Source organism: Melopsittacus undulatus, chromosome 8 (genome assembly GCF_012275295.1).
Source record: "Melopsittacus undulatus isolate bMelUnd1 chromosome 8, bMelUnd1.mat.Z, whole genome shotgun sequence".
Taxonomy (NCBI): Eukaryota; Metazoa; Chordata; class Aves; order Psittaciformes; family Psittaculidae; genus Melopsittacus; species Melopsittacus undulatus.
Genome location: NC_047534.1, coordinates 51753906 through 51779353, shown reverse-complemented (window position 1 = coordinate 51779353; position 25448 = coordinate 51753906). Strand labels below are relative to the sequence as shown.

The window sequence follows — 25448 nt, the reverse complement described above, 5'->3', positions numbered from 1 at the left end:
GCCTGGCTCGTACCGGCACCAGGGAGAAGGATAGCAGCGGGATGGAGGAGTGCAGCCCCATGACATCCCACCATAAGATGAAGCCTTCCCAAACCAACGTGCTCCGTGATGGGCATCGGGATGCTCTGACCCCAACCCTGCAGTGCTAAGGAAAGATCTCCCACTGGCACCATCCTGTTTCCAACCCAAAAGCATGGGCAACACCTCCAGAGCACCTTGCTGGAGCCAGGTCAGGCTTATCCAGGGCAACCCTAGTTTAGCATCAAGGTCATGCAGCTCTTGAGCACAGCTTGGGGAGCTCTGTAAAGGGCTGTAGGGGTCTCTGGTTGAACATGAAGAATAACTGATTTGTGGGATGGTGTCTGGGGCGGCCCTGGGGGTGGAAGGTGTTTGGGGAGCACTGCGGTCAGGCTCTGTTCAAGACATGTGGGGCTGCGGTGGAGAGCACATTGGTTGTGTTGGAAAGCAAGGGTTTGCTCTAAGAAAATGAAAGTTTCCTTCTGTGTCTCTAATTGCAAAGATCTGGTGACAATCCTCCTGCTTTCCAAGGATGCACTCCGTGCTGTAAGCGCGTTCAAACCGCCCCCAGTCATACATACACCACCTGATGGGAAACGGAACTGGGGGGGTCCTGGTACAGCCCTGTGAGGATGGGAACTGGAGCCACAAGAGGCTGCTTAAGAAGGGTGGCCCTAGCTATAAAATAGCGTATTATACCCCATGTTGGAGTACTGTGTGCTGGTTTGGGGGGTGCATGTACTCATAGACATGCTATGTTATATTGCACATGTAACATGCAATAAACATGTCATTTTATTTATGCTGTTTTAGTGGGTGCATGTACTCATAGATATGCTATGTTATATTGCACATGTAATGTGCTATATTGCACATGTAATGTGCAATAAAGGATGTATGTCATATATCACATGATATGTGATATATATATGTCGTACATCACATGATATATGATATATATATATGTATGTCGTACATCACATGGTATGTGATCTATATATACAGACACCGTAACGTGAGCCCGTCAGGGGCGCCAAAACAGTGACCACGCCCTCTTGGCCACGCCCCCGACGCAAACCACGCCCCCCGACAGTCCTCCAGGGTCACTGAAGCGGGGCTAGAGCGGCGGCTCTCGGAAGTGCGTACGTGGTCGCGTCAGAAGTGACGTAGGCTCTGGGGCCCCCTCCTGAGGCGCGGCGGCGGTGGCGGCCGGGAAGATGCCGGTGGCGGTGATGGCGGAGGGCACCGGCGGGTTCCGGCGGCTGCTGGAGCAGTGTGAGACGCAGGAGCTGGAGGTGAGGGGGCCTCGGGCTCGGGGCTGCTCCACAGCGGGGGCAGTGTGGTCAGGGCCGGTGGGACCCGTGAATGGGGAGTTCTGGTTGTAAAACCCTCACTGTGAGAGACACTGAGGGGCTGGAGGGGGGCAGGGAAGGGCAATGGAGCTGGTGCAGTGCCTGGAGCACAAGAGAGATGAGGAACGGCTGAGGGACCTGGGGGGTTCAGATGGAGAAAGCTCAGGGGGGACCTGATGGCTCCCTACAAGTGCCTGAGAGGAGGATGGAGCCAGGAGGGGCTGGGCTCTGCTCCCAAGGAACAAGGGATGGGACAAGAGGAAATGGCCTCAAGCTGCACCAGGGCAGGTTTAGATGGAGCTGAGGAACAATTCCTGCCCCACAGGGTGCTCAGGCATTGGAACAGGCTGCCCAGGGCAGGGCTGCAGGCACCGGCCCTGCAAGTGTTCACACAGCGTGGAGACGAGGCCTCAGTGCCATGGGTTAGTGCTGGCCTTGGCAGTGCTGGGAATGGTTGGAGTGGATGAGCTTAAAGGGGTTTTCCAACCTGGTTGATTCTGTGAAAGTGCTGGTTTGGGAGCATGCCTTGGTGCTGCAGGATGTGTGTGGTGCTCTATCTGTGTGTGTGTTTGAGGTAGGTGTGGGTTTGGTGCAGAAGCCTGCTAAAAAGTAGTTGGGAAAATCACAAACTGTAGATAAATGAGAACATTTTTTAGTATAATTACTGGGGTCTTTTTGGAGGCTTTCGTGCAAGAGAGTTCAGCTTGAGGCTGTTTGCTCTTGTCCCATCCCTTGTTCCTTGGGAGCAGAGCCCAGCCCCCTCCTGGCTCCATCCTCCTCTCAGGCACTTGTAGGGAGCGAGAAGGTCCCCCTGAGCCTTCATTTCTCCAGACTAAACCCTTGGGTCCCTCAGCTGTTCCAAGCAGCAGTATGTTAATGCTGATAGCACTTCCTGGGTGACAACCACAGACCCTTTCTGGGCTTGCAGAGCTCCCAGTGCTTTTTCACATGTGAAAATCCCACATCCGAATGGGGAGGATTGAAATAAGGGGAAATTTGGATTCTTTCTCTTTTGTGTACTCTTTAGTGATTCTCATTCCCAGGTGTTGGTGCCCTAGCAACTGAAGGGAGACGGGTTCAAGTACGTGATCATTTGCAACAGCAGAACTTTGGGGTTGACAGATCAGAGCTTTGCAGTGGGAAACATTAGATGGAAGGGGTCCCTACCTACCATGTGTGTGTCATCAAGCTTTAGTTGGAGGTCTGGTGCAGAGCCCAGGTGCCTCTCATGTTCTCAGCATGGTGCTGTAGCTTCTTGGGATACCCTGAGCTTTGCAGAAGAGTGCTTTGCTGCCTCAAGTGATGGGCACTTGAGCATAGAGAAGCAGGAGAGTGCCCTTGTACCACTGGGGAGAGAGTGGCTCCCCCTTCCTGCTGGCAGCTGTTCAGTGCTTGCTTTGAAGGTGTGTGTGTTTCCATCCTTTAGAGGAGCACATGAGTACAGCACTTGCTGCTAAGGTGTCTGTTAGGGAAGTGTGGGTAGGGATACTTAGGGTTACGAGATGGTGTTACTCATATGACCACAGCATGTGTTAACAGTCACTGAATAGCTCCTCATGAGGGAATGTTGGTTCTTATACACCACATTTCCATAAATGGAGTTACCTTTGTGTTCCCATTCCGATTAACAAGCTTCAAACAGGGTCTGATACTTGGGTTTGGGCAAGCTGTTTGAACCTGACTTGCAATAGCTTGGGCTGCCTTTGGGCTCTTATGAGGGGGTTGCAGGGTTGTGTGAGGGATGGCTCCCAGTTGGCTTTGGGCTTTGCATTTGCAGCCGTGCTCCATGCCACAGCTAATCATCTCCTTTTGGCTCAAATGAGCATATCTATCACACATGCAGTTAAATAGCTGCATAATTGGATTCCTGTGAGTGCTTGCTGCACTGCATTCTGATAAATTGAGAAAAAACTATTGGAAATCTCCTCAGCTTTTAAATTATTATAGACTTCCAAATTTTCAGAAATTTATTATAATTGATTTTTCTCTACTTGCTTGGTTTGTGAAGTCTGGCTGGAGTGTGGCAAGTGTTAAAGCTTACTTTAGGTTCTAAAGAAGGGCAGTTCAAGTGGGCAAAGAAGCTTCACTCTGGTGGAATGCCCTGAATTGAACTGAAGTTCAGCTCAAGATAATGGTGAGTGCTTGAAACCAGCTGTTTGTAAGGAACTGTGAAGTGAGGTGGTTGTAAGCTAGAACACTGGAGTAATGAAAGATGTAACCTTCCTTTTTCAGGGAGCAAAACAAAGTTTTCTAAGTAAAACTTCTGGCATGTGCAAGTTATCTCTTCATTGTAAGATACAGGTGCACTGATAAAACACAGCAACTCTGGCAGTTTGTTCAGACCTAGTGTGTGATGTGGGGAAAAGATTGTCTTGGAGTGTTCAGTTTCCATTAAACTTGGCTTCCTGCTGTATTTGGTAAGATACCACTCTTAAAACATATAACCACCTTCTTTGTGTTTTTTAGGCCCCTGGAGGAATTGCAACCCCTCTTGTTTATGGCCAACTGCTAGCTTTGTACCTATTGCATAATGACATGTAAGTGGTTTGTCTTAATGTTTCACTTCAGATACTGAACTTGTTGCTATTAGCTTGAGCTGCAGTTGCCAGGGTATTAGGAATTGCTTGTGTGACTAGCAAAATGCATGTAGGCAGTGCTGTGTGAGGTTTTTGGTTTGTTCTTTACATTGCTCACAGAATTAAGTCTTATTTACCATTTGTTCTGTCAGGAAAATTCTTCTCCTTTGCTCTTGCCCACCTACTGAGCTATAGGGAAGCAGGTTGTCTTTAGGATAAAAGATCCTTAAGTAGTGAAATTGGCTCCTTTGAAAAGTGTTGAGCACTTAAGCATGTTGATTTGTATCTTTTCAAGGCTGCATTTGTTTTGAGTAGCATTGCATGCTGGCTGCTGCTTGAGTTTACATTACAGCAGGATAACTCTAAATGGTCCATGGTAAAAATGAGGGATACTGTTGGCTTGAATGAGCTAAATCTGCATGAAGCTGTAATCCCTTGAATTCAGTCTGGTGGTATGTTACATGGCCCTGTATGAATGTGATTTACTGTGTTTAGGTTTTTACGGAGAAATTGCTGAGTATTTATTCAGGCAGAATAAATGATATTACTGTGTTTGATTATCAAGCCCAAGTAAGGATTGGTCTCAAGATTTGAAGATTGGAGTGGTTTGGGGTTATTTTACATTGTAGATATACTTTAAGAACAAAATCCCTGAGAATGCTGAAACTGATGTAGGTAACCTTGGTTCACATGGATTTGAAGCTTTAGATATGCGTTTTTCTCTGGTTTGTATTTTGAATCTTTTTGAGCAATTTTATTGTGCATAATTGTTGGGTTTTTTTCCTTTCCCATTTTAGTTTTATATTCTCTCCCCTTGTAATTTACCTAATCATTATTATCAGTAGTAGTAATATCGTTGCACTGTACTTTAGATTTCTCTTATGGCAACTGGTGGGCTTAACATTCTTTTGATTCTGCACCCAGCCCTGCCAGAGTAGGGGAAGAAGGAGCTCATTTACCAGCTGGGTCTAAACCACAACCCACCATGCTAAGTTACTGTTTGCACATGTCTTCATCAAAAAGGCAGCTATTCCAAAAATACAACTGCAAAAGTGGCCTCTGTGAAATGCTGCCCCGGGCAGGTGAATGATGAACCTGTTCTGAACTGTGCTGAATGAGGCAGTTAATGAACTGTTGGTTTTATTATGGTAGTCATATTGTTTGCTTGAGAGTAACATTGTTCTTGTACTTCACTAGATGTAGAAGTATTTTAAAGCACCAAGGCTCTTAATAACAGTATCTGAACAAACCTTTTGGTGTCTCTCTGTAGCAAACATTTGCTTACTGCGAAGTGTTTTTAACTTTGTTTTAGGAATAATGCACGTTATCTTTGGAAAAGGATCCCTCCTGCTATCAAATCTGTAAGTAATTCATAAAATGCCATTTGATACTAAACCAGTTTCATGTAAGTTTGCTAATAGTGACACTTTTCACTCAGTGATTGTGTTTGGGTAGTAGCCTTGGGCTTAGTTCTGTGCTATAAACTACTTCCCCAGCAGATGGCATATTGGTATTAAGATTTCCTTGTTGCTCATCTGTTGCCTCTTCACAAACAATCTGGTGCAATAGCATTCAGTAAGTCTGCAGAGTTCTTAGTAGAAAGCTTCATGCTGAAGTGTAGTCAGCTGGAGGAAAGCAATTGATCTGACTCCAGGATGGGGCCATGTTCCACATGAGGGTGCAGGATACCTTGTGCAGCAGAAAGTGAGCTGAGACAGGATGCATCTTCAAATTGATTAGCTTCCTGAAGGAACTTGTTTTGCACTGCATTTGGATCAAAGATGCATTTTTAAGATTCAGCTAAATATAGTAAAACTTAAAGCCAGTAGTGGGAGAGCAGTTGTAGTGATTGTAGTGACACTGTATTCAGCATGATGTGTTGTCGAGATTGCAAGACTTTGCAAGCTGAAAATTGCCTGCACTGTGCAAACAGCCTCTGCAACTTAGAAGGCCTCTACTGAGGAGGCAAGCATCTCTAAGCAGAAAATAAGCTGTGCCTGTCTGTTTTGCAATTCCAGCCAGTATCCTGAGGGCAGATTACTCTCCATGATAGTTTTAGCTGGTCAAGTTAGCCTGGATTGGTATAACTGATGTGAGCAGACTTTGCTTGTGTGGGTGATAAAGTTATGGCAGAGGATGGATCAGGAAGCTTGCAGCAGTGATACGTGCTAGAACAAGATTTCCCTATGCTTCTCTGTTTGTCTTTTGAGTTGTGATATATTCTTGCAGTGGGGAAAGGAAGTGGAAATCTGCCTATACAGTATGGTCACTGTAGAGAATGCACTGCTCTGGGTTAACTTTTTGTTGGGTTTGGTTCTTTTTGTCACAACAGGCAAATGCTGAGCTTGGTGCAGTTTGGTCAGTGGGACAGAGAATCTGGCAGAGAGACTTCCCAGGAATCTATACAACAATCAGTGCACATCAGTGGTCTGACACTATTCAACCAATCATGGAAGCACTTAGAGGTACAAATTGGGTTTCTGAAGGTAGCATGGAACTAATGATATGTTGCCTTAAATTGCTTGTGTGCTCAAACACAGACCAGTAGATAAGTGACTACTTACTATAAAAAATCACAAGTGGTGAGGAAGATGCTGCAGAACACATTTGGGAGTTGAATGGGGTCACTGAAGGCTTTTTCTCCTGGCATAGAGCAAGCTGTTATCTCTGGCTGTAGTACTTCAGTGAATAGTGGGAAGGGAGGGGGAACTTCTCAAGTGCTGGCTTTAAGGATGGTAGTGTTAGAAATGGAACAAGAAGTCTCAGGTTTTTCTAGCTATGGAAATCAGTCTGTCTTACAGTGTTTCTCTCTCCTTAGATGCAACTAGGAAACGAGCCTTTGGACTGGTTTCTCAGGCATATACCTCAATAGTTGCAGATGATTTTGCAGCATTTGTTGGGCTTCCTGTAGAAGAAGCTGTGAAAGGTATTTTGCATTTATTCACGAAATAGTGTTTCTACAGATGATTGAGATTAGAGAGCTCCAAGTGATGGGAAACAAACATTTGTTCAAGTTCAGAGACTTATGAAGAGAAGTGATGGGATGAGGCAGTGAATAGAGAAAAATGTCTTGGTTTTGGGTGTTTTGTTTGGGGGGGAGGTTGCTACTAGTTTCCCATGGTTATCTTCCCTTATGTATGTGGAAGTGTTAAAGCAATTCTGTGATAAGAGTTAAGGTAGTGGATTAAACTAATTCCATGTGTTACTTCTTTCATGGTGTTACTTGTTGGATTGCATGTCTAAATATAAGCATTTTCATAAGTAGTTTGCCTTGGAGTTGCAGCATGTAGGCAGTGAACTGAGATACTTTTCTGCAGGTCTTAATGTGCATCTTTGTTTTACACTTGTAGCAATTTTATGGGACATTTGTTGTTACTAATGTAAAAAATGCCTTTTCAGGTGTATTAGAACAAGGCTGGCAAGCAGACTTTTCAACTCGTATGGTAATGCCTAAAAAGCCAGGTAGGTGGAGCTCTTATTTCATTAGATGTCGAGTTTAGCAGTCTCTAGTAATCAGATGTTTTTAATTAAAAATGTGCATATTTTCTTAGCTTCTTTTATGGGGGCTTATGCTGCTTATATGGAATGCTTATAGGAAGTACAGAGTAGTGGGTTTGGTTTGGGGTTACAATTAGCTTGGATTAAACTACATCCTCAAATGAATTGTTTTAGACAAAAGCAGACAGGATAGGCTATGATTTCTCCTGCTCCTCCTCTGCTGCAGTGGAATCTAAGTTGCATGACCTCAAGGGACATGGCTTAATCTAAGAAAGATGAGTAAAACATATACCAGTTTGAACTTAGGATGTTTTTCAGGAGAAGCAGAACTTCTTTGGGCAGGTATCTTGTGGATTTTTGTGCTTTGAGAAGCTCTAGTCCTTGATGTAATTTGCTTTTTAAACTTTGTTCTACTGGATATTTCCCCACTGACATTGTGGTATTGATAACAGTATCTGTTCTTGCAAAGCTCAGCCTTCATCAATGCTTGTTTCTTTTGGTTTGGGTTTTTTCCCTGTTGAAGCTGTCTCTATGGCTGGCTGTGGCGAAGATAAAATTAAGCTATGAAAGCAGAATAAATGACTGCTCTTAAACTGCACAGCACAGCTCTGGAATAAGAAGCTACATACAGCATATCCAAAAGGGCAACATCTATTAGGCTAAGAAAATAAATTGTTTCTATGGGCAGAGTTTTTAAGAGTTTAGAGCCCAGAAGATCACAATAAACATGTGCCAGGGAAGGTGTTGAAATTTACCCCTAGGGGCACATACCATCCAGAGCCCTGAGCTTTTGTATGTGATCAGGTTTTGTATGAACTGGTTGCAGCATATGTGGTGTTGGCAAGTACTGGGAACTAGTTACGTGTGGTTCTTTCCCAAAAGTGAGTGCAACAACTGCTGTTGAGGCAAAAGAAAGAGGCAGGAGATTGTTATCTTTTTGAAGCTGCATGCCTAACTAGCTAAGCCTTGACTATTCTGCTTTTTAGTTGTGAAATAAAACAGGATAAATGAATGGGCTTCATTTTAATTACCTTTTCATCCAGTTTTGGCTTGCTCTATTAGAACTGTTCAGAGTTGGTCCACTGAGCTCATTCCTGTGTGTTTTTCTTCAGGTGTGCTGGAAGCTTCCTTTAACAGATTTATTCCTTCATCAGGTATGTTCTGTTTAATAATTTAAATCTGAACTTGCATGATTAATATGAATACAATTTTACCACCACCACAACATGGGAATTGGGTCCTGGAGAAGTGAATGCTGTCATTTCTCCCTCAAAAAACCCCACCTCAGTCAGGTGCTATGTGAACATGTTTCTCCCTCTGTCTTCTCTTTCCCTCACACCTTAAGGAGTGCCTGAGATTCTCACTTCCAGTTGAAGTGGGAGCTGAAGTAGGGAGCAGATCCCAGAGCAGGAGTAGACAGTCCCTATAAGACAAAACCTTTGACATAGAGGCAAATGCTTCACAAAGCTCATTGCTCTTGCATGATATGGGACTTCTGTAGAAGGTATCTTGTGGTTTTCTTGAGTGCTCAGCAGTGGATTGAGGTGTGTAGTACATTATGTCATGCTGATTCTCAAAACACTGGTCTCTATTCACAGAATAGTGACAGCAGATCTAAATTTGTGTCTTGCTGTGTCTAATAGTGGCCAAAATTGTCTTAAATTTACAGGCTTAATTCCAAGGCAATTTCAAGAGCTGGGTTCTTGCTTTTTAAAAGCATTCTGATTGTCAGCCTTCTCTGTCACATCCTGGCAGCCCTAAGCAGTATGTCCACTTATGTACATCCTGAATCCTTTGGGAAGATTAAATATAACTTCTCCTGCTATTTTTTCATTTCTCATTTTTAATCATCTCCCTGGATTTAGTCACTTGTCTTCCAACCTCTTGTTAAACTGTGATCTCTGGTGTGCTGGCATCTGTATAATGATCTGCATCATGTGCACTCTTGTCTCTTCCATCCTGTTCAGTACTCGGCTTTGTTTTGTTAGTAAGGTAGCCCAGCAGATTGATTTGGTATCTTCAGTACAGCAACTTGTAAGGAAAGGAGCAACTGAAGACCTTCAGGAGCTGTTGTTGTCAAGTGGAAGGGCTGTCAGTCTTCATTGTTCAGACTCCAGTATATGGAACAAACTGCTGATAGGGGGAACTTGTATTTTAGCTTATTTGCTGTTAGTAACTCTTGCATTACTTAAGGTTGCAGATAACAGAAAAGTTATGTTAGTGAAAGCTGCATAGGCAGGAAATGCAATTAAGCTATGTCCCCATAATACTGTTTAACAGTCTGATGCATTTAATGTCTTCCTTGCTGTTGTAATGGCTGGTGTTGCAGATGGATTTGTTTTATTCATTTTATTAATGATGCCTTTGTTTTATCTTTGTAGAATCTGCTGCAGTTCCACCAATTCCAAATGAACAGCAGTTGGCCAGATTGACTGACTATGTGGCTTTCCTTGAAAACTGATTATTCTGCTCCTATGTCCAGACCAGCTTGGGAATCCTGTGTACTGACAGTTCTAGGAATCTAAGATATGTTTTGTATCTGCTAAACATTGCAGCAGCCCCTACTCAAATGTGTGAAATATACAATGGGTGTTAGTACAATTAGTGTGTTGCCAAAGCCAAGCCAGCAATTGAAACAATCCTTTAACTCCTGTCATATTTATTCAGTAGGTACACAGCAGTATTACATAGGGTTTTTTGTTGACTCATAGCAGAGAGAGGCATAACTGTTTTTCAGGTATACTGGAAATGGAGAAGGAAAAGAGCAAGTTAGTGGTGTTGAGGAATTTATGCTAGTAGGTTATGTGCTTCTATGATGAGGACTGCAGTGCATACACAGATCAATTGCATGTTGAACCAAAGTGATGAATTGCCCTACCCCTGTCTACAGAGACAAAATACGTCAGTGGAACAGGAACTTGAAGAAAACAATTTATAGGAATTTCTTTGCATGTGAATTTGTGGCATTTTCCTAATTGTTCTTCTGTTGGTCTTCCTGGATTGGTAAATCTTGTTTTGAGGTGAGGAATTCCACATCGGACATATTTTTACAGCAGAATAATTGGAGTTGTTTAAGAAAAGCAAATTTTGACTTGGAGGAAGAATTTTGACTTTTGGAAGGTGTTATTAGTGATGTAAGATACCAGATACTCTGCTGTGTAATCATACACCTGCTGGAAGCCTGTCATGTCTTGGTGTGGGCTGGGATCTACAAAAGCCAACAACTTACCCATCATTATGCTTTCTGGATTACCTCTGGAGAGGAATTCAAACATTAGAGTAAGTATCTGCGAGTAGAGACCAATTGGGATGGGGGTGACATGTTAGGCTGCAATGCCAGTTTGAGGAGTACAGTTTCTATATTGGGGCACTGCTGTGTTAAACTTTGAGTTGAGAGTGGGTTTTGGAAGCAGAAAGCTGACTTGTATTTCCAGGCTTCTTATTTGTATTATGCTGGTAAATAGGCTATGGGGAAAATAGTGGTGCTTTAAAGGGCAGTGCATGCCTCCCTTTGCTTCTTCCCCCCTCTCCAAGAAGATGGCAAGTGTGCTGTGCGTTGTGATTGTTCTTTCCAGTGTGCACTACCTACTGTACAGTCTCTGTCTGGAGATGTGTTAGCAGGGAGGAATTGTAACCTGTGCACTGCTGCTTTGAGAGCTCCCTTTATATGTAAACACTCAAATTGATTATTTATTTGAAACCCACCTAAGACTTGGATTTCTAAATTCAGTGATATTAAAGAAAATGTTTACACTGACCTCATGTACTTAATTGTTCAGTTTTTCCTTTGAAAGCACTTGGTCTGGTTTGGCTCTTTTTTAAATGAATGCTTTTGGGTCTAATCTGCATTGGGTTAAAGATTGGTGCAATACACTATGCCTTATCATGGTTTAAGCCAAGCTGGTAATGCAGAACCACACAGTCACTTGCTCACTCCTCTCCCTCATTGCCCCCCACTCCTGGAGGGATGGGGAGGAGAATGGAAAGAGTAACTCCCATGGGTTGAGATCAAAACAGTCCAGTAACTAAGTTATAACACAAATCACTACTGCTACCACCAATAGTAACAAGGGAAATAACAAGGGAAGAGAATACAACTGCTCATCACCCACTGAATGATACCCAGCCTGATGCGAGCAACGATCTGGGCCTCCTGGGTGACTCCCCTTAGTTTCTATCCTGGACACAATGTGCTGTGGTATGGAATACCCCTTTGGCTGGTTTGGGTCAGGTATCCTGGCTCTGTTTCCACCTGGCTTCCTGTGCTCCTCCTCACTGCAGAGCATGAGACTGCAAAGTCCTTGATTGGAGTGGACATTACTTAGCAACAACTAAAACATGGGTGTTACCAGCATTATTCTCAGACTAAGGTTGAAAGCACAGCACTGCACCAGCTACTAAGAAGGAGGGAAAATAACTCCTACAGCTGAATCCAGCACAGGTAGCCTCTTCCAGCCTGAAAACTGATTACCTGCAGCTTACTCTTAGTAAGCTATTTCTCCTTTAGTCTACCAGTTTGTGCTGTTTTGAACAAATTTGTTGTATATGAAGTAGAACACTTAAACCACATGCTGGTTCTTTGTAGAAAAAAAGAGTAGATTTGAAGCTGCCTCCAAAACCAAACCACACTTCCTCAAATGCTCTCTAATTTTGGTATTTCTTTTATTAACCAAAATGCTGCCCAGTTCCCCTGTGTAGACACTCACCTTGGGGCTTTTAGGTTTTAAATGGGCAGGTGAGGAGCAAGCTGAGTTTAAGGTTTGGTAAAGGAGCTAGAGCTTTTAAATATTGGAGAAGTAGGGGTGTTGCAGCCAAATGCTGTGCTTTGCATCAGGGAAAGGACAATGATACAGCTAGTGCAAAGGCCTTTGAGGGAGGTTTTTAATAGCAGTTATGAGGCATTCAGTGGACTTGTTTGGCATGTATTGAGTTAATAAAGTAAAATATTTAGTTTCCCAGCTTGTTCTTAGAAGTAGTGAATGATTTTATCCTGCAGCAGGCTATGAGCTGGGTCACAGTACCTGGAAACAGGAAGTTTCCCTCCAGTGGCAAGTTCATTGTAGTTCTTCGTGGAGCTTGTGCGATACATTGGCATGATTGATCTGGTTCCTGAACTGGGCTATGCCATGGATTCTAAAAATGGGGATGGGGGCATCTCAAAGTACCATGAAAGGATGTTTAAAATACATATTTAGAATGTTTGGAGTTACAGAAGGTTGCTAACAAAATTCGTAATTGGATTTAATGTCTGAAGACAAATTCAGCTTTTCCATACCAGTAGGAGGTCACTAGGTAGAATCATAGAATAGTTAGGATTGGAAAGGACCTCAAGATCATCTAGTTCCAACCCCCCTGCCATGGGCAGGGGCACCTCACACTAAACCGTATCACCCAAGGCTTCATCCAACCTGGTCTTGAACACTGCCAGGGATGGAGCATTCACAACCTCCCTGGGCAACCCATTCCAGTACCTCACCACCCTAACAGTAAAGAATTTCTTCCTTATATCCAGTCTAAACCTCTGCTGTTTAATGTTATTGTATTAGCATAGTTTGCTTTATTAGCTGCAGGTTTAACCAGTCTCTGAAAGGTAGAGAGAAACCTGTCTGTAGAGCTGTGGTTAACCTCTCAAGCAGAGGTAGGAGAGTTCAGTCCCCTTGCAGGCAGGGAGCAGTCACAGCATGGTACCTGTTTTTAGGCTTGCTCTAACTCATATTCTGATCTTCAGTTAAGCATATTTGGATACTATAGACAAGTGTAAAAGAACTTTGTGGCACGTGTATTACAAAAGTGAAGATCAGACATAGCTGTAGAGAACTTTTTCTCTTGGCTTAGGCCTCTCTTGTGCTAAAACACTGCATTCTCACAGGGGTCAGTAATAAATCCTGCTGGGAGGAAATGTCAGTCCATTTGTTAGACATGATCTGTGCTCAAGGATTTCAGGTTGCATTGCCTCTGCTCTAGCGAGCCCAGCGGAGCTTTGTGCTTGTCCAGAACCCTATCCTGGTAAACAGGGTGTGTAAATTATTTCTTCAAGTGAGATCTTCCAACAACTGAACATGTCCCTGGACTCCTTTAACCCTGTGCTTTCAACCCAATAAAGAGGAAGTATTTTTGTGTTCATATTTGCTATCTTAATTGAAGCAGCTGCTGTGGGATTTGGAATTCTTCCAGATGCTTTTCCATCTGCAGCACTGGAGCAGTACTGGAGCAGGAGGATGTTTGGGTTAAGAAACCACGATGAATTCAACTGGGAGCAGAGATTCATGAAGGATTTGGAAAAAGAACTTCCAGTTAAGCATTTTCCATTTTTGTCTGCATCCCACATGTAATTAAATGTCACTCACTGTTGCTTTGCATTTTACTAGCCTCTCCTGTATTTGTCGGTGCTTATTTGAAACTGCAGTTACAGTCTCTGTAGAGAAAGATGCTTCAGCTCAAAGGTGGATAGAAAGGGATAAACTGGGTATGGAGGCAGGACAGTAGACTATGCTTCCCTGCTAAAGATCCTGATGGAAATCGTCCATAGGCTTTGATAACAGTCTAGGAGATTTTCCAGGGTGTGAGCAGAGCTGTCAGTAACTCAGTTAAGATAATGAAAGCAGAATGGCCATGTAGAAAAACACACCACGGGGCACTGCAGGGGAAAGGTACTAGTGTTGCTGTAATGCATTTTGATAGGTCTTGCTGCAGATACCATTCTTGGACAATATCCTTCCTTGTTCTAGTCATTTGGATTCATTCTGAAAGCTGAGGTTTTTTCTGCTTTAGTAATCTAGAAAGTATGTGCAGAAACTGGCCAGTCCAGTTTGTGAGCATTTGAGAAACTCCTTTGAAGGGTGAAAAGAGCATCAGCTCAGTCTGGTTCCTCTGGGGGCCTGAGTTGATTCAGAAGACTGGCACAGTGGTAGCAGGCACAACATGCAAACCCCTGTGAATCTCTTCAGCTTCTTTCCTCTCACCATCAATGTCTTGCAGGGCTTCCAAAATGAATGACACAGATTGACGATTCAACTTAGACATCAGAGAGCTGATATTGCTGACATTAAATCTGTGTTCTATCAACATGGGATGTGTACAATACAACCTCGTGTGAGACAGGAGTGGGGAAAGCTGTAAAGAAGATTTTGGGTGGGTGGTTTGTGTGGTTTGTTCTGCCTTGTTCCCTGCCCTGCTGGAGCTGGCCGGGCCATTGTCCAGACAGCATGTCAGTGATTTCTTACTTCTATGAAGAACTCTGGGCTGGCTGGCTTGGCCCTTTCACTTCCAGAGCCGCAGGCAGGTCAGAGCATCTGCTGCCTAGAGCCTGGCTTTCTGCACCAAGAGAAGCAGTCCTTAAAGCATTTGTGAGGTGTTCATAAGTATTTATTAATGTGTTGGATAAAATCTAAGAGTGACTGTAAGAGTAGGAAGAAAGGGCTCACAAGATTATATGGACTTAGCCTTGTGAATACCAGGGCATGTAAGTCACTGTGGAATTCCACGTGAAGCTTTCCTCTTCAAGTCACAGTGGGCGTAACAAATTTGTCCCAATGCACTTAAATGTTTGCCTTCTAATATGGAAACTATTGGAATTTTATAGTAATGTGGTAAATGATTGCCAAGCTTCCTACAGTGCACTTAGGAAAACTGAAATCAAAGCCCAGGTTTATTCATTAGAATATAGAATATTTGTCTCTCAGAAGCAATGGGAACAAAGTAAGTGGCTATTCTACCAAGATACTTCAAAGTACTTAAGTATTGAAGTAACAGTGTACTGTTCTTTGGCTGTAGCTATCTTACATCTGAGAAATGATGTGAGTTATTGCACTTCAGGTCAGAGCACTGAGGTTTTGTAGTTCCACCTGACTGGCTGTGGATATTCAAACAGCAAAAGCCCTAAACCAACAAACCTTTGCCTCTGTCTGGTGTCAAGCACAACACAGGATTGCAGCTGACTCTCAATAGGCTGTTACAAGTGAAAGGCAAGTGAGTTGCTGGTTTGCAATGGGAAGCAAACCTACAGTATTTTACATTCTCAGATTGTACCAACTAACATGGGAAGTTTGCAACTTCTTTAAAATGTGTTATGTGATATAATGTGCATTCCTGAATTCAGGATTGATTATTAAATGCTAGACTCTTGTGTGCTTTCACAGCAAATAAGTTCATGTGAGATGCTAGGGCTCTGTAGCTCAGCTTGGTATAAATGGGGGAGAATGTGTTAAGCATTAGTAATCAGGATGCTTACAGTCAGCTCCCAGGCACTGCAGTGAATGTGAATATGTCTCTTGAATGCTCTAGGGTGATAGAACAAACCATGCTGAATCATGACTAGCATTTTACTTTGTATTATAACAGCCCATCAAAGCTGAGATTGGTGTAAAAGCTTGTGATGAGAATCCACCTGAGGTGACAAGACATGTAAATCACTGACTGCACTGTGAGCAAGTGGCCTGTTATTCACAGGGTAAGTCACACCCTCGTAGGTGTTTAAATCTGACATGGTTGAGGTATCAGATGTGTTTTATTGCTTTGTGTCTTTATGTGGCCCAGAGCCTGTCTGAGGTGGAGCACAACAACTCTGACAGCAGGCCTGAGCTTTTCAAAGGCAGGATGGGAAGAGGATGCCTTGTGCTTTCCTGTGCTGACTGCAACACGGTTTTAGACTGAGGTTAGGAATAAAAAAGTGGGACTTAATACCATCCTCAGTGAAAGTCTCACTGCATAACTGAATCCTACAGCAAACAAAGGGAAAGGTGTTTAGTTCGGACATTTTACTGCAGTTCCTACTCAGGCATGTTGTGTTTTTAGCCTGTCATTACAGTGCAGCTGATGCAAGGTAAATGGTGTATTCAGCCTGCCCTGAAAAGAGCTGATATTTGGGAATAACTCATCCCTTTGGTATTTGCTTTTACAAATTGGTTACCTGCATAGATACCAACTGCTCCCAGGTATTTAATGGTTAATGCTGTTTCTGGGCTCAGTCACAATGGCAAATGGGTTCAGCCTTGATCTGATGCTTCAGAAGTGCTTTATAAAACAGTCTGGCTGGCAAGAGCCACACTGACTTCTGGAAGAAGAAGGAGATGGGGAGTCTTTATCAATAGTTGTCCAAAAGCATTGCCAATGTGTGAGAGTGAATAAACCCAACAGTGTTGCGTGTCATGGAGGAGGGTGCTGAGACAGACTTGTTTTCTTGTTATAGAAAACTCTGATGCACTTCCATGACAGTCTGCTTGAGGATTACAGTTTTGCCTTCCATCCATCATGAGTGAGAGTGGAGTTAAAGAAGATGCAGAAAAGGACCTGTACAATGATGAAAGGGACAGAGCAGCTGCCTTTTAGGTATAGCATGAAAACACTGTGACTGGGACCCTCCAGTTCAGAGAGAAGGTACAGGAAAGGTATGTCTGAGGCTATGGAACTATGAAGGCAGTGGATAGGAGAATGCAAAGCTTATGTGGGAAGTCCCAAAATTCTCGAGGCAGCAGACACATGGACATTGGTTTGAAGCAGATCAAGGAGCACACTTCTGTGTAGCTTCTGAACGTGTTAGTGCAGGGGGAGGCAGTACACTTACTTTCTGTTAGATCTGAGAATGTCTGTTGCTTTCTAATGACAGACTCATAGAATGATTCAGGTTGGAAGGGACCTTAAAGATCATCCAGTTCCAACTAACCCTAGCTGACCTTAAAGGCCATCTGGGTCCTAAGCAGAATCACAGAATCCCAAGGTTTGAAAGGGACCTCGAAAGATAATCTAGTCCAACCCCCCTGCAAGAGCAGGGTGAATGACAAGCACAATGTTGAGCATCTTTTAGGTTTCAAATTCTGATTTAAACACTCGCAACAGAGGCCAAGTTAAAGAAATTACCACATACTACCTAAAAATGGCACCATTAACTACCAGCGCATGCAGAGCTGACACAACCACAAGATTAGAAGTCCTTTAAAACCCCTGTATACTGTAGTAATCATTCTGTAAAGCAAATACATTGCTGTTCGTTCTACTATAGAGAAATACAGCTGCTGTGACAAATGGCACTGGCAGACAAGGAGTCTCTGAAAAAACCTGTATGCAACTCAGTGGTTAAGGTAATGTTGCCACCATAAATCTCTTCTGATTGCAAGACTTTCATAAAAATCAGGTTAAATTTCTTTTAACCATGCAGTCTCATGAGTTGGGTACTACATGGGCATATCTCCAGCAGCAGAGCAAATCAGAGACATATTTAAGAAGGAGGGATGGGGCAGGAAGGGGAAGCTTGAGGTCTTCTTTTATTTTAGGCAAAATATCTTCACGTTTTGTACCTATTTTTTCCATTAACAATAAATTACTTTGCTTGCCTGTAGGAACAGTTTCAGGCAACTTCTAAAACACCTGATAGACTAAACCATGTCATCATCTAGAAAGTTAAGTAAGACACCCTATAGAAGAAGCAGGGAGGCAGATACGTCTAATAGTACACCAGGTAATTCAGGAGAAGCTGCAGGATCTTGCAGGATCTCAAATAGCTGAACTGGCCAGAGCATAACTCTAAGCAGAAGAAAGACATCTAGCAAATAAGAATGGGCTCACTTCAGGAGGCCATTGAAGGGGCAAGTGGAGGCTGGCGAGGGAACCAGCTGGGCCTTGTGTTGTGCATGACAGTGTGGACACATTTCCCAGGACAGTGCATCTCCCTGCAGGCCCAAAGTGGAAGCAATCTCCTGCCACCCATTTTTCATATTTGCCCATGCACTGGCAGCCCCACCTGACCAGTGCTCAGCCCCTGAGAATCAGCAGTAAAGAACAGAGGGATCCCTTCATTGAAAAGGAAGAGAGAAGAGCAAGGATACAGGAGCAAGGATGTTAATTTGGCTCCTAGAGCGCATTCATGCTGCAGAGATAAATGTGGGAATCAAGATGGGAGATAGCTGTGCAACCTGGGAAGTTAAAAAGGAGTGACAGTGACATATGGGCCCATGGACATGAAGGAGCTTCTCCCACTTCACAAATGTACGCTTACAGAGCAAATCTCACGCATCTGGCCTAGCTGAGAACAGATGCCAGTGGTTGATCAGCCTTCCTCCAGCTCCCAGTTTCAATGGCACTAGCTGTGTAGCCCATGTTTTGCCCATGTATTCGAGGATCAGGAAGGCATTTGTAGAAAAAGAAATACACAGCTCAGAACAATTCCAGTCATGGAATTCACTGCTCAAATTGTCAAGGTCCAGAAGAGACCTGCTGACCCAGCTTTAACAACACAGAAGTGAAACTTCCTTGGCTAAGCTCAGTAGTCTAAACCTAAGCAAGTGATGCTCTCTGAGGAGACCAGGGCATCCTGCCTTGCCTCAGTTGGCCTCTCTGGAAGGGGACAGATTTATCCCAGGTCCTGTGTGGGATCTGCTGGGCCATGCAGGTGTCTAGGGGCCTTAAGGTGCCTGGATGGCACTGTGCACCTGTGCACACGCAAGGAAGTGGAGAAACTGGACTGAACCCATCCTTCAGGGTTCTTGTGCAGCAGTGCAGAGGTGTACCTGTCTTCAACACCTGGCACCAGAGATGGGGGAGGAAATCTCTCCTCCATTGTGCATTTCTCCCCCCATCCCAGTTCTGACACCCACAAATGAAACCAGTACCAAGAAACCAACTGCTAGCCACAAAATCATTTCACTTTATTCACCTTTTTATTATTTTTCACCCCATTCCATAGATTTCCATGTTGCTGGCTAATAGGCAGAGGGAAGGGGTGTGGAGGGGGAGATAATTCTGAGGATTTTGCTTCCATGTGTTTTTCCCCCCTTTTCTTAGCACTGCCCCTCTCAGGGTCTCTGGACAAACGTGAGTAAATTGAATAAAAATTAATAAAACTTGAATAAAAGTGAATGAAATTTTAAAAGAAATGAATGAAAGCAAATAAAACTGACTAGTGTTGGGGTACTTATGGGTTGCAGGGGAGTAGGAGGGGCCCTATGGGGCATTTGGTGGCCCTATGGGGTATTTGGTGGCCCTATGGAGTCCTGCATCATTGATGATGCTGATGATGTCATCGTGGTGCTGGTGACATCATGACACCTGGAGTCAATAAAAGCTGTGGGACACATGTTTTGGGCCTACAGGGCACTATGGGGTTGGAGGGTGGGGGTGTCTATGGGTCGTTATAGGGTATCTATGGGGTGTCACTGGGATGCCATGAGGCAGTACGGGGGCTGCTGTGGGTCTCACCTTTGCGAGGGCTCAGCTTGATCCTAAGCCATGGGCTGGGCCTAGTGCAGTCCCTCCAGCTCGATTAAACTGGACTGCACTTAGATGAAAAGATGAAACAGGAATAAAGCTGAAAAGTGAATAAAGACCAATGATAATCAATAAATCTGAATAAAACGCAGTATAAGTGAATTAAACATGAATGAAAAAGCATAGAAGGGAATAAATCTGAATAAATTTCCAAGTAAAGTGAATTGAAGATCACTCAAAGTAACTAAAAACAAAATAAATCTGAATAAAGCAGCATAAAAGTGAATTAAAAGCAAATCAAAAGCAAGTACATGTGAGCTCGAAAGTGCCTAAATATGAATAAAGGTGAATAAAAAGCCTGACTAAACGTGCATGAAGCTTGTGGAGAAAAGCTGTAGCCTTGCCAAAATTACACAACCTGCTGAGAACAGTGAAAAAGTGCAGAACATACAAAAGACCTGTGATTCTATGAAAAAGAGTGTGTAAGTAATGTGGTAACTTGTTAAACCTTCCAGAACCTGCTTAGCCTCATGAAACTCTATTGCATATCCCATTATTCCCCCCTTCCCCATCATCTCTCCCCTATAAGGCTATTATTCCCCCTTTCCCCACCAGCTATCCCCTTTAAACCACTTTCCTCCCTTCACTGCCGTCTTCCCACCCACCAAAGCCGGAACAAACCTTCGCCCAGCAGCTCCTAGACGTTTCCTCGCCGAGCTGAGCCCCGCTAAGCTTCAAAGCCTCGCACATTATGAAGATAAAGCAACGTCCCCTTCGCCTTCTTCTTCACCAACCGCCGCCATTGCTCCCTCACCCCGAAGGGCACGCTGATTGGCCGCGCTAGCTGCCACTAAGGCAGAGGCGGTCAGGGATTGGACGGCGCTGTCCCACCGCCTGCATGTCCCGCCCCCGCTGTGAGGCGAGCGGCGCAGTGATTGGCTGGAAAGGAGGAGCGGTTTAGGTAGTAACCGTGGCGATGGCGACCATCTGGCCTTTCCCGGCAGCCTCGGTAGGGGTGGAAGTGATCGGTTTATCGATCAGGTTTAACTCATTTATTCGAGTTTATTTAAATTTCATTGAGTCCGTTTACATTTATTTAGGTCTACTGAAACCCATTCAAGTCTACTAAAGTCTACTGAAGTTGTCCATTCGGGGACACTCGGGGTGGGCTTGGGACATTTCTAGCTGCTTTTAAGGCCGGTTTGGGCACTTTAGGGGCAGTTCGCTTTGGGTTTTAATACTTTGGGGTTATTCAAGCTGCTGTTGGCTGAGTTTTGTGTAATTTAGGTTGGTTTGGGGGCACTTTTGGCACTTGGACTTTTAAGTGGCTAAGCAAGGGTGGATTGCCATGTTGGTGGCACTGTTCTGGAGGACACCGTGTGTAGAGATTGGATGTTTGCATTTTGGGATCTGGTGGTTTGAGTGTAATTTAGGGCATTTGAAGGTGGTTTGGGGGAACTTCTCAAGGTTTTGACCTGATTTTGGGGCAATTTGGGCTGTTCATGCATAATATGGGGTAATTCCAGCCATTTGGGGGCATTTGGGATGAGGTTTGAGCTGCTTTGGGGATTTGTGGGGCATTTGGGGGAGTTTTGGCATATCTGGGTCAATTAAAGCCACTTTGGGGGGTCATTTGAGCTGGTTTGGGTAAATTTTGGTGAGTTTTTGGACAATTCCATCAGATAGGGTTGGAAAGGACCTTAAGATCATCTAGTTCCAAGTTCCCTTCCATGGGCAGGACACCACACACTATGTCAACCAAGACTTCATCCTGCCTGGCCTTGAACGCTGCCAGGGATGGAGGATTTACAGCTTCTCTGGGCACCCTGTGCCAGTGCCTCAGCACCCTCACAGTAAAGAACTCCTCCTCACCAGGGAGAACTTGCAGGCAAAGAACCATGGCTCAAAGCACTCATCCCAGCTCCAAAGCAAGCTGAGCACCCTTGCTGCTGCCCAAGCCATGTCCCCCCAGCTCTCTCCTCTACCACCAGTCATCTGCAACATGTACCTTGTAACCTGGCTGCTCCACAATGAGCACACACTCAATGGCCATTTGCCACTGCTTCCCACCTGTGCCTCCAGCCTTTAAACAGACACATGTGCAGTTCATAATAAAGTGTACAAAACATTACTTTGCTGCCCATGATCAGGATGATATTTAATACTAAATTTGTCATGGTTTTGATAAACCAAGCTGCCTCCTACTGTGAAGGATTCTTCCACATAAAGTTACTATGTGGGTTACTTGTAGTAACCCGCCATAAAAACCCTAAGTGGAAAATTAATCCAGTCAGCAAGACCATTCAATTTGTTCCTGATGGGATGCTGTCCCTGTCTTCCCCTTCCCCTTTTAATAGCACCCCGCTATTAAAAACACTGGTATTTGGAAGTATGTCTGACACCCACCCTTAGTCACACAAGCCCCTTTGTGCACTTTACAACCAGTGTTGCTCGCATCCATGTGGCTGCAGCAATGTATTAAAAATGAGAAGCAGCTGTTAAAAACCAGTCTCATCCAAAAAGTCTGTATTTTCCAAGAGAACTTTTGTCAGTAACATGATCATGACAGGCCATTCTATAAAACCTAACCCGAACAAGTGACATTTTTATTGGCGAGTTCTGCTCATGAATTTCCTTTTCCATGCTCATACCTCCTAACAGTTTGATAAAAAAACAACAAAACAAAACCCAAACAAAGCCATTTTGGGCAACATTCCATTTGCAAACAATAAAATTATTTAACGTTTTTGAAATAAACCAAAGGATAACAATTTTAAATACAAATTGTAGGAAAACCCATCCTGGTTTCCCCCAGGAGCCATTCAGTGGGCTGGGTACCGCGGCTCTCTATCTGGAGCTTAGTTAAAAGGACTGGGGCATGTGCATATATTATTACCATTGAAAGCCCTGGTTTGTTGTACATTCTTCACAGGAAAACATAAACCAGTTTGGGGTAAAACAACCAGTACTTTTTCTTCCCTTATTCTAAAGCTAAGTCATACTGAAAATGGGGGGGGGGGGGGGGGGGGGGGGGGGAAGGGATGGGGAAACAGAGAAGTTAGGAAATGTGGCTTCAACATTCAGCTACTTTATCACACACAATTTCTACTATAAGCATATCCAGGTTGAAATACACATCTGATTTCTGTCATGAGGTTAATGCTTATGGGGATGCGAGATGGGATCTACTTCAAAATGATAGAACACATCACTTCTGGATGAACAAAATTACTTTCAGCCTTTTGGACCAATGCTTGGTTGCTGTTGTTTCTCCTCAGCCTTGCCAGGAGAGACAGTTTTCACTGCTACCACAAATAAAAATACGACTGGTGGCAATCACACATCAGTTACTAAGATGTTACGTTTAGCACATTTGCTTGCATTTTGGAAAACCCTTAGTTCATTTTTTGTTTAGGCCCCCAGAGGCTTTATACACCAGAAATTACACAAGTCAACCACAGAGAATTGTTAACTGGTACCCACAGTGATTCTGAGGTATTCTGCAAGAAACCTGGCTCTGCATCTGAATGTTCCTCTCAAAAACAAAGAAAAACTCTAAGTCCTAGCTGGAGTGGAAGTTTCAAACATTGCTTTCATTCCCATGTTCCACCACATTTATCAATGAGGACATACTTATTTCCTTGGGGGCACAAAAAAAGCCTTCTCCCTATGGGCAGTAAAAAAAGCCTTCATCCTTTTCCTGGAGTATTTATTTCAGTACTTCATTCCTAAATTTATGGGTGCACTCAGAAGAGATGAAGAGAGAGGTGTTATTTTCTAGCTCACCCAGAGAAACACATTCAGACACTGTTTTTGGTTCAATTAATGTGTGAAGGTGCTCTAAGAAGATGCCAGCAATCCCCTTACATGGAAAATAGCAGCGGTTTATACTTTAACCTCCAGTTTGTGAGGAAGAGGCTACGGAAATATCTGGACCAGAATCTGAAGACCAGGGTTAAGAAGAAATGGTCTCCTGGGTCTGGATCTGGCTTGGCAGAACTGTTATCAGGCAGTCAGCACTGACAGAAGGCTGCTCCTGTCAAACAAGAGATGCTGCTTCACTACGTGAACAGAGTCCTAAGGGACTGGTTGCCTACCTTGCTTGCAAGATTTTGGTTCAGGTTGAAGGGGGAAGGACAGCTTTATTCTTCAGGTAACTGCTGTTCTCCTTTGAGTAGTACATTCTGAAAGATTTCCAATAAACCAGAGCTGTAGTGCTAGTTGTTTATGATAAATTGACTGCAACATCTTAATTGGTTATTTTCCATGAACAGTGGAAAACCTTTATAATGACTGCAGAAGAAAAGAATTTGCTACTTCTGTATTTGTAGAAAAGCCATAGGCAGTAACATTTTCTAAAGTGCTTCTTTACTTATCAGTTACTTTAAAAATTAGACTCGTCTTTTATAGCGGCATAGTTCCCTAGTTTCATGGACCAGTACATAGTTTCTGATGTAAAAAACCCATTACATATTTTAAGCAAATGACATTTGCTTTCAGAAATACATCAAAGTGAATGACCTAAGTGCAAAACCCACCGTTTCTTAAAACACAGCCTTATGCTGGTTTATTAATGCAACTTTACGTCCTTTAAAAGTAGTTTACTTCAACTCCAAGAGCAGTGATTAAATAATACAAATAAAAGTTGAAAATTCAATGAAGCTATTGTCTATTTACCCTGAAATAAAATAGTCTTATGATTCCACTGGTGCAAAAATACCTCCAAACACCTTTGTTGTATTGGCAAAGTCATTTAAGGTCACTTTTGCTTCCAAGACCATTTTCTTCCATGGTTTCCAGTGAAAGAGTTTTGCTTTGTAATGGCTTGTGGTTCCACAGTGATTTGTAAATGAAAAACCTACTATGAATAACTCTACTGTAGTCACTAAATTACAGATCCTGTCATCAGAAAGTCCAAAACTTACAGTGGTTTTGTTGCTTGGTTGGGTTTTTTTGGGGTTTTTTAAGATTTTATTTTCAGCAAGACACAAAATTCCAGTCTAGTTAAAATGTTTTCTTTGAATGCCATTTTAAATGGCAATAAATGGCTGCTGGGCCTTCTAGAACTTAATGCGATGCCTGATGTGCTTCTTATAGATGGATACTGTACTTCAAATATACCCCCTGATCGATGTAGAAGGGCTCCCGCAGGCACAGCCATTTGGATCAGCTACTCCTATGTATATAGTGCAGTAGGTTTGACTGCATAGAAGGAACCACAGCTGGGTGGCACGTAGCAAATGTTGGGGTTGTTTGTGCTCAGAAGGCATGACACAAAGCATCCCAGACAGCAAGAGACAGAAGCATCTGCAGCGTTGTTCTGATTCTGTCACGCAGTAGTGGTTTCCATCCAATGGTGGTGGTTATTGCTGAGACAGTAAAGCACTCCGATTGGCTTTCATCTTCTCCAAGCGTTTTACTAGATGACCATTGCTGACTTCAAGCTCCTCAGTTTTATCCAATGCTGAACGAAGCTAAAGGAAGGAAGCAGAGAAATACCCTAACTTTCACAGTATTTTCCCAGAGCAAGAAAACCAGGCTCAATGAGAGTGATTCATATCCATGTAGCCCTCAAATTTAGGTTCTGAAACTTGAAAGTTTGGACTATCATTCCTGGTAAAGTGTGGCGCTGTGCTTAAATGATGCAGCACACAAATTAACTTTACAACAGCGTTTCCAGCTTTCTACTGCTATAATTTCTGAATCACATGTTCTAAAAGGACCAGTAATCTAAAAGGATCTAAAAGGATCAGCATTTACAAACCCAGAATTTATAAAAACACCCAAAGTAATGAGCCTTCAGGTA

The 25448-nt window shown here is 43.4% G+C and overlaps 2 protein-coding genes across 2 annotated transcripts in view; one reads left to right on the top strand and one right to left on the bottom strand.

Annotated features, from left to right (window-relative positions):
* The first annotated feature begins 1165 nt into the window (after positions 1 to 1165).
* COPS8 (COP9 signalosome subunit 8) lies at positions 1166 to 11201 on the top strand. Its single transcript, XM_005152706.3, has 8 exons — positions 1166 to 1313; positions 3837 to 3907; positions 5259 to 5307; positions 6279 to 6411; positions 6765 to 6872; positions 7346 to 7408; positions 8557 to 8598; positions 9826 to 11201. Exons 1-8 carry the CDS (start codon positions 1236 to 1238, stop codon positions 9903 to 9905), a joined length of 624 nt encoding a protein of 207 aa, XP_005152763.2. The 5' UTR covers positions 1166 to 1235; the 3' UTR covers positions 9906 to 11201.
* Positions 11202 to 24598: 13397 nt separating this feature from the next.
* The window catches only part of LRRFIP1 (LRR binding FLII interacting protein 1), a 102261-nt gene continuing 101411 nt past the window's right edge, over positions 24599 to 25448 (bottom strand). Inside the window, exon 23 of the mRNA XM_034065766.1 lies at positions 24599 to 25116. Coding sequence (XP_033921657.1) covers positions 25006 to 25116 — 111 coding nt within the window. The 3' untranslated portion in view covers positions 24599 to 25005. The remainder of the gene's footprint in view (positions 25117 to 25448) is intronic.

What these genes read in the sequence shown, in the direction of transcription:
- COPS8 (XM_005152706.3), top strand. Translation starts at nt 1,236, where the DNA reads ATGCCGGTGGCGGTGATGGCGGAGGGCACCGGCGGGTTCCGGCGGCTG. An exon ending in AATCATGGAAGCACTTAGAG is followed by an intron (nt 6,412 to 6,764) that starts GTACAAATTGGG and finishes CTCTCTCCTTAG; the next exon opens with ATGCAACTAGGAAACGAGCC. An exon ending in TGTAGAAGAAGCTGTGAAAG is followed by an intron (nt 6,873 to 7,345) that starts GTATTTTGCATT and finishes ATGCCTTTTCAG; the next exon opens with GTGTATTAGAACAAGGCTGG.